We start from the raw sequence: 8,620 nt of genomic DNA on the forward strand, positions 1-8,620 counted from the left end.
CCCTGTGCTGGGGGTCGGGCTCTGACTCAGGGGTTGTATGCTGGACTTGGAACCCCTCTGCCCACATCCCCGCTCTGAACCTGCTCCTAATATCCTTTAAATGGATTCCTCCCAGCCTCAGGGTTTAGGGGTGAGTTTCAAGATCCCAGAGACAATCCCACCGAGAGATTCTGACACCTCCCCGCCCTACCCACTTGCTTACAAAGAGATTTCAGGTTTTCTGAGCAAAGCAACCTCCTTCCCTGGCTGCCTGTGGGGGGCAGCCTTACCCCACGCACCCTCTGCAGAGCCCTGTGGAGCCTAGCTGCTCTAAGGGTGAGGTGAGGGCTCCTGGAGGAAGAGGCAGAAGGGCTGGGCTCCTTCTTCCTGTTCCTGTGGACGGGAGAGGAGGGAAAATCATGGCCTGAGAGTAGCCAGGGTACAGCTGGATATGTGGGTGGGGCACCTGGGGATCCTGGGGGCCAGGCTGGTTCAGGGGGGCAGGTTCTCACCTACATTCCAAAGCTCTCCAGGGCCAGGCTGTGGCCATGCTAGACCCCACTCTGCAGGACCCTAATGGGTGCCCTGGATAGGCAGTTTGGATATGGCGATGGGGAGAGGAGGTGGGAGTCGGGCAAGCTGGTCATGGGCAGGGAGAGATGGGGGCCCTGTGGCAGGGCGTGTAAGGCAGGGTGTGGCCTGTGTCCAGCCTCTGGTCACCTCACTGCCCATCCCCCAGGGTGTTCAGTCCCTGGAACCCAGAAATGCAGGGGGTGGCAGAGACTTTGGGCTCAGGAAGACAAGGCTGGTATGGGCTGGAAGTAACAGGGAAGGGAAATGAAAAGACACTGTTCAAGACACTGTTCAAGTCCCTACCAACCAAGAGACCTTGGGCTTTCTGGCCCTCAGTCTCCTGGTGCACCGATGGGGCCGAGGATGCCGGCCCCCCACTCCTATCCCCTGCCGCCCGGGCTGCTGAATTAAGTGAGAGGTGAGGAAAGTGCTTGACACATAGCAGGTGCTCCCCCAGGGGAAGCTCCCTCTGGCCATCTTGTTCAGAGAGGCCAACTCCCCGACCTCCTTTTTTCTACCCCTCAAACCACAGCTCTAGAGAGGCAGTGTGGCCTCATGGTTAGAGCAGGGTCTAGTGCCCGACTGTCCTGCTTCACAAACCCGCACAGGCACACACTAGCTAGGGGTCCTCGGGTAACTTATTTAACTTCCCTGGGTCTCACTTTTCTCATCTGTAAAATGGGATAATCGTTCCCACTTCAGAGGGTTGCTCTGAGGATAAAATGAGTTAATATGCCTAAGGCACTTAGAATAGGGCCTGCCCCAAAGTCAGCCCTCTCTAAGGGTGTGTACCATTTTCACTATTAACTGTTACAGTTCCATACATCTGCATGACCCTCAGGTTCTTGCAAAGCTTTCCCCCAAATGTGCTGCTTGAATTCCCCACAGCAGCCTCTGAGACAGGCCTGCCGGGAGTCCCACCCATTTTATAGGTGAGCACACAGAGGCTCAGAAGATGAAGTGACTTTCTCATGATCCCACACCATCCCCTTCTTTTAGAAGTGACTCTTAAGCTCTTTTTAGTGTGTGTGTGGCCCTGAGTACCCTCCAGCTCACCTGCAGCCTGGGACCCCCGGCCACGCAGGCCTCAAGTCCTGGGACAGTGAGGATGGCTCCTCTTCCTCTGGGTTGCCCAGGGCCATCAATGCCTGTGGGTTTGGTGCAACAGGCAGGCAGGTTCAAGGCTCCTGGTTCAGGATTGGGACCGGGGTTTAGGTGGCTGGAGCCGAGGGAAGGCAGGGCGAGGTGCACCTGTGGGGCCCGGTTAGGGATTTCAGCTGCCTCTGAGGCCTGGGCTTCCCTTGAATTATCATTTGCAGGTGGCTAGGTGCCCGGGGTAAGATTTTCATCTGACAGGTGAGGCTTATCTCCCAGAGCTGGAGAATTGACTCTACAATTGACCAGGATGTTTTACCTTTGATGGTGTCCCCTGAAAGTCTGAGTCCCGGCTCAGGGGGCAGGGGTGGCATTGTTGCTCCCAGCCAAGCCTCTGGTCCTTTTAGTCATGAACTCACATGGAGCCTCAAACCCAAACAACAAGGGGAACACTGTGCAGTGGGGCTGGGGAGCAGGCGACTCCAGAGTCAGACCTGATTTGTGTATCGACTCTGCCACTGAGCAGCTGTGTCTCCCTGGCCAGCTTAATTAACCCCTCTGATCTTCCATTTCCCCATCTGAAAATGGGCCTAATGGTATCCATGTGACATAGTTATTGTGAAGAGTAAATAGGATAATGGGTGTAAAGTGCTTAGCGCAGCACCCAGCACCCTTGTAAGTGCCCAGTTAAATGCTGTCTTTACTCATAGTCTATGAATGTGATGCTCTGAGTGCCTACGCACTGCCTGGCATCAGGAGGATTCTGCCCTTGTCCCTGTTGCTGTGCTAGATCTACAAAGGCTTGAGGACCACACTTCCTGAGGGCTCCCACCCCAGGGAAAGGGCAAACTGCTCTGCCACCCAACCTTTACTGAGCTCCTACTAGGTGCTGGCACTGTGCGTGCCAGTAAGACCCTGCCCTGCTGCCAAGGAACTCAGGTTCCTGGGTCCATGGTTATGTCACAGGTTGATGGGGATGGTAAAAGGGGGTGCGTTGCAGAGGGCACTGAGTGGGGGAAAATGAACTTCGGGGTGATTGTGGGTGGCTTCACAGACAGGTGAAACCATCCTCATTTGTACTGTGCATTAAAGCACAAGAAAGATTTGGGGGCAGGGTGGGTGGTAGTTTTCCCGAAGACAAAATAGCGTTCACAAAGGCCTGGAGGTAGAGAGTTTAGGCAGCTCCTCCACTTTTCCACGAACACTCAGAACAGCTCCAACTCCAGCAGAGGGACACATTTCAGGCTGGGGGACACAGAGCTGGCCAAGCTGTTCAGAGAAGGCCCCTTCTCTCGAAAGAGGCAGTGGGAGACCAGGTTTGACAAGACTGGCCACAGGATCAGGGAGCTCGGGAGGTGGCCCTTCTGCCTGGCAGAAGGAGGCTTATTTAAACAAAACAAAAATAGGAGGGTGAGGGTAGAGGAGGAAAGCAAGACCAGTCTGTGCTCTCGCTCTCCTGTGCTGGGTCAGAGGGTGAGGGTTAAGGGGGTGTACCTGGCCCCTCACTTCTGGTAGGGGCAGCAGCCCTGGGATGAGGGTGCACGACGCTGAAGAGACACACTCAGCCCACGTGGCAGAGGGGCCCAGGAGCCCAGTGTTGAGAGGAGTAAAGGACCTGCTCTTCGAGCTTGGAGGGCTTCTTAATCAGTTTTACAAGAGGCCTCCATCTCCACATGTCTCTCCTCATCAAGATTCCCTGGGGAGGGAAGAGGAGAGGGGTGCCGCCGTCCAGAGAGTTTCCCCAGATCCTCATGCCTGTGGCGTTTGCCTGGGCCCTGCTTGCCTCTTGTCTTCCCAGAACCGGAGCTGTGGAAGGGGTGGGGTGCCTGCCTGCCAACTGTGGATGCTGGATATCTGTGTAGTGGGGGTGCTGGGTGGCAAGAAGCATGAGGAAGGGTTGCCATACACTTCCTAATTTTTCCACTTACTAGCTGGGTGGTAAAGCATGTCCTTTAAGCCTCCAAGCCTCATTATTGGTATCTACAAAATGGGGCAGTAATGCTCACCACCTGTAGTCATTCTGACGATGAAATAAGATCTAGAGGAGAAATCTAGCACAGGCCTGGCAGGTCCAGTCTTCAGCTTTGACACACACTGGCCTAGATGATGTCTCAGAGAAGTGTCAGGTGAGGGGTCGGCCTTGGTGAGGTCTGTTAGCAGGTGGGTGGGTTACTAGATGAGGCCATCCATCAACCTTTGGGGATGATCTCATCATGCCTCTGCTTATAAATCCATAAAATGGGGTTAATAATAGTACTTACCTCACAAGGTTATGTGAAGATTAAATGAATTATAAGTAACTGTGTTTGACTCTGTTAATAAATAGTGCTTAATAAATATTAGTCATTATTACTGCTTTTGTTATTCAGTTAGTTAGCTATTGAGGCAAAGTCTCAAGCCCAAGGATTTGGTTGCAGATATCAAAACAGGGGTCTAGAATGGGACTTGGCCTCAAGAGGGAGGCAGAAGACCACAGAAACCAGGGTCTAGGTGAAAGTTGGAACCTCCAGGTCATGCCAAGGCCTGGATAGGTTATCAAGTCTGGGTTGTGTGTGTAGGGGACTGCTCTGTGGCTCGTTGTAACCTGCTCCCACCCCTTCAGAACTCTCCCAACACATTTCCTGCTCGCCTTGGGTTCCATCCAGAAGGGCCAGATTAAGGTGGCGTGCTGGGGACACCTGCATCCCAGGCACCTCCCCACTGGGCTCCCACATGGTCAGGCTCAGAAAGGAGCAAGCCCAGCCCTGCGGGGAGAGGTGATGTCAGAGAAGTGGAACTTCCATTCACCTACGGCTTCAGTGGCTCGAAGCTCCTCCCTTTCTCAAGAGGGGCTGTGCTGGGAGAGGCCTTGGGGGCTTCCAGCCAGGACTGGGGCGGGAGACAGCAGCCTCCAGGCTGGCTGAGGCTCTCATCTAGCTGGCATGTGTGGTAATGACCCTTCTTACCGCAAGCATCTGTTTGCATCCATTGATGCATGGAAGAATAAGACTTTGTTGGGTCGGGGAGACCCAGACCTTTAACTCTGTCCACAATTGGGGTTATATATTCAGAGTTGTGTCTGTTGGACCAGTGGAAGGGGCAGTAGAAGCCAGGATGCTGGGGGACAGAAGGGTCCCTGAGAGAGAATTCATCACAAAGGGCTGAAGAGGTCTGGTCTTGAGGTCTGGCTGCTGTAGCATGCCTGAGGGCTGGAGGGGTAGGGGTTCTGAGAACAGGTGTGTGGCTGGTCACCAAACCCCTTGGGGGAATTCCCTGGTGGTCCAGTGGTTAGGACTCCTTGCTTTCACTACCAAGGACCCGGGTTCAATCCCTGGTCGGGGAATTAAGATCCCACAAGCCACGGAGTGTGGCCAAAGGAAAAAAATGTACATGTTTAAAAAAAGAAAAAACTCTTGGAACCCAGTGACATTGGTAGCCTGAGTGTCCCTAGAGGGAAAAAAAGTTTGTGTGTGTTGACTGAAAGGGTCATTTCATTTAGTCCCTAACCCTTTGGGAACAAAGCAACACTGCTGTGGAACCCCTCCTGCCTGCATCTGAACCTAACGCTGATTGAGCGAAAGTTCTTCCCACCCTGCAGGAGAATGCTGAGTACTTAGCACAGTGCCTGCTTCAAAGTAGGTGCTCCAAAATACTTGGGTAAAGTAATAATAAGATTAAAAAAGAAAAAAAACCCACCTCATTTAGTGGAGGGTTTTGTCATAGCAAATTTGCGGAGCAGTCAAGAGAGTGAAAACGCAGATCTATTCATGGGTGAGCTACTTCCTGGGGCTCTCAGATACCGGGAGAGAGTTTGCAAAGGATTGAATCCCCCAGTTGGCAGATATTCCAGTCTGATATTGCTAGGAGCTTGGAGCTAGCGATATTTGGGTGTTGTTAGTGCCATTCACACCCACAGGCTGGTGAAGAAAGGGCTCTCTCGGTGTTTTCTGATGAAGGAAGGGTGGTTTGCCAACTGGAGAGATAGATGGAATCTAAGCAGGGGAAATGGAAGTCATTTGGCTGCACTGCTAAAGCATCACACGTTCACTGCTCACGGGGTTATTCACTTTTCCTTTCTCTTTCCTGCTAAGCTTACTGATGCACTGGCCCAAACCTGTTCATGTGGCTCTTGCTGTCTGGTCGCCCAGTGAGGAAGGATCAGCGGGCCTGCCAGCATCCAGACTATGGGAATTGTCTCTGAGGAGACTTGACAGTCCAGATAGGACACAAGGGGTTATTTCCTCTCCTCCTTTCCCATCTCCTGGTTCCCAATGCCCTCATGGTCTTCTCTCTCGCCTTCTCCTCAGCAATATAAGATCAAAGACTGTAAATTATTCATTCACAGTTGAATGGAGCACATTTCAAAGTCAGGGCTGCTGGGCATCTTGGTCTCAGAGTTGCCAAGGGTGAAGGCCCACATGTTTGGGTCCAGCAGCTCTGTCAAGTCCCGGCCCTGACATCTGGAGCCAGCCCTGCCTGATCCCTGCCCTTCCCACCTGTCTGATTTCCTCCCTGACTTTTCCCTGTCCAGAGTTCCCTGCCCCACCTTACCCCAGAGGAAACCCAGTATCAGTGTTACTGCCTCCTGCCGTGCGGGTGTGTCTGTGGCCTCCAGGGCTACTGTTCCCCGGGACTCCCAGGCTGTCCCTTCAGATGGGAGCAGGGAGCCTGCATGTTTGAGAGGAGTGCTAAGATGAGCCAAGCACCGGGCCAGTAGTCGTGCTAACAACCACTACAGCAAACATTTGATGCGTGTGCCACGCGTGTCAGGCACTCCTTTTAGCACTTTTTAATGTAACATCCCTATCTCACCCATAACAACCCTAGGCGGTAGATACTGTTTCTAGCCTGGTGTAACAGACAAGGAGACTGAAGCTCACAGAGGTCAAATGACTTGCCCAAGGTCACACAACCTGCAAGTAGCCAAGCTGAGATATGAATCCAAGCATCTGATACCAAAGTCCAACGATGTACCACTCTGCTAAAGCATATGCTAGTTCATTTATCCTTACACTGACCTCATGTACAGATGGGGAAACTAAGGTCTTAAGAAGATAAGTGACTCATTCTAGGTCATGTAGCTAGTGAGTGGCTGAGCCAAGATTTGTTTTCTTGTTTTTTTGGAATCTCAGTCTTTATTGGCTGCAAGGCTTCACACGCTCAGGCCAATGCCAGGGCTCAGATCTTGTTGAAAGCAGCAGTGTCAACGCTCTGCACATGCTCCTCGAACTTGGTGATCTCCTCTTCCAGCAGGTCCGTGCCCACCTTGTCGTCCTCAACCACACACTGGATCTGCAGCTTGTGGGTGCCGTAGCCCACGGGCCCCAGCTTGGAGGCCCCCCCACCCCAGGTCAGCCCATCCAGCTGGATGGAGCACATGCAGGCCTCCAGCTGGGCCATGTCCGTCTCGTCATCCCAAGGCTTGGTGTCCAGGAGAATGGAGGACTTGGCCACCAGGGCAGGCTTCTTGACCTTCTTCTCAGCGTACTGCTGCAGCCTTTCCTCCCGCAGCCAGGCAGCCTCCTGGTCCTCCTCCTCATCGCTGCCGAGCAGGTCAATGTCATCGTCCTCGTCCTCTGTGACGGTGACCGCCTTCCGGGTGGGGCGCTCCACTTGGCGCACGGGAGACACATGCTGGGTCTGCGGAGCTGTGGCCGGGTGGGTGGGCGAGCTTTTCTCTAGTGCACTCAGCCAGGCCTCCAGCTTGCAGACAGCCTGCTGCAGATCCTGCACCACCCCTCGCAGGCTCTGGTTCTCCACTTCCAGGCTGGCGATCCGGATGACAAGCTCACTGTGGTCTCCACCGGGCCCACTGGAGGCCGCAGAGCGTGAGCTTCCAGCCAGGGACTTATGGATGTTTTCTCTGGCTCTTGTGACGTCACGGAGGATCACGCTGGCGCCATTCTCCTGGTGTGAGGAGCCAGCCATGGACCCGTTCATCTGCTCATAGAATTTCCTTTCTGCATCATCATATTTGAACTTGTCAAACCAGATCTTCTCGTGCACTAGAAAGTTTGTGGCCATTTTCACACCAGCCAAGGACACAGCGACCAATGAGGAGGGCTCGGCATACGCAACGGCAGAGGAAAGAGCCTGAGCCAAGATTTGAATCCAAGACATTCTAATTCAGAATCGATGTCCTTTGTACCACCTTCCCTGAGACTGATGGGTGAGCTGACATTCTAGACACCCTTATGAAGAGAGGGATGAAAGAGACCCACTTGCAGACCCAAGGAGACTCAACCTGTGTGCTGGGTGGGGTGGGGGCCCCAGGGAGCCCTGGATGATGATGGATCCAGGGTCTGGAATTTCTTGAGCATGAATGTCAGCATATGTGTCCGTGATATGGATTCAATCTAATGCCACCCTCATTCAGAGATTCAGAAGAACTGACAAAGGAGAGAAACAGAAGCACTTCCTCTCTGAGCTGTTGCTTACCAATGAGCTTTTATCTCCAAGTAGCAGAATAATCATAACCCATAGCTCCTGCGTGTGGCTGATTAGCTTTGCTGCAAGTTTCATTTGATTACAACACGAAAGTCTGTCCCTGACTTTGGTTGCAGCTATATGGCTGCTTGCTTACAACTGAAAAAGAGAGGTAGAGGGACCAGTAGGACCCAGGAGCATCAGATAATGAGGTTGGTGCTTTAAGAGCATGTTCATCAACAAAGACCATTTGTGTGGCCCCATCCAGTGTGCAGAGCCACTCTGCATGTCATCTTAATGGGTCATCACAGCAACCTGGGGCTTTCTTCCCATGGGGTAGTGGCCAATAGTTTCAGCCATTCACAAGGGTGGGGAGGAAGGGGAATAGGATGGAGACAGTGTTTGGTTTATATAAAAACTGCGAATGTGTGAATTGCAGGGTGTGTATTTCATTTTTAAGACAAATTAAAAACCTAATCTTGTCTTGTGCTTGAACCTGAATAGTACTAATCTTATTTATGTTATTTTTGAGTGCTTGCTATGTGCTGGGCACCATGCCATGTGTTTA

General features: G+C 52.7%; 1 protein-coding gene across 2 annotated transcripts; it reads right to left on the reverse strand.

The window, feature by feature from the left end:
- Positions 1 to 6,804: 6,804 nt before the first annotated feature.
- Positions 6,805 to 8,400, reverse strand: LOC132414378 (elongation factor 1-delta-like). Of its 2 annotated transcripts, XM_059996854.1 has the most exons (2): positions 7,419 to 8,400; positions 6,805 to 7,364 (listed from the first exon to the last, which is right to left on the reverse strand). In XM_059996854.1, exons 1-2 carry the CDS (start codon positions 7,744 to 7,746, stop codon positions 6,805 to 6,807), a joined length of 888 nt encoding a protein of 295 aa, XP_059852837.1. In that variant the 5' UTR covers positions 7,747 to 8,400. The 2 variants fall into 2 exon arrangements, with proteins under 2 accessions (XP_059852837.1, XP_059852836.1); XM_059996853.1 differs by having other exon boundaries at positions 6,805 to 8,400.
- Positions 8,401 to 8,620: the final 220 nt, after the last annotated feature.

The sequence above is a fragment of the Delphinus delphis genome, chromosome 19, assembly GCF_949987515.2.
Source record: "Delphinus delphis chromosome 19, mDelDel1.2, whole genome shotgun sequence".
Taxonomy (NCBI): domain Eukaryota; kingdom Metazoa; phylum Chordata; class Mammalia; order Artiodactyla; family Delphinidae; genus Delphinus; species Delphinus delphis.

Bases quoted from the DNA above. Each gene is read 5' to 3' on its own strand.
- LOC132414378 (XM_059996853.1), bottom strand. From the start codon at position 7,746: ATGTCTTGGATTCAAATCTTGGCTCAGGCTCTTTCCTCTGCCGTTGCG.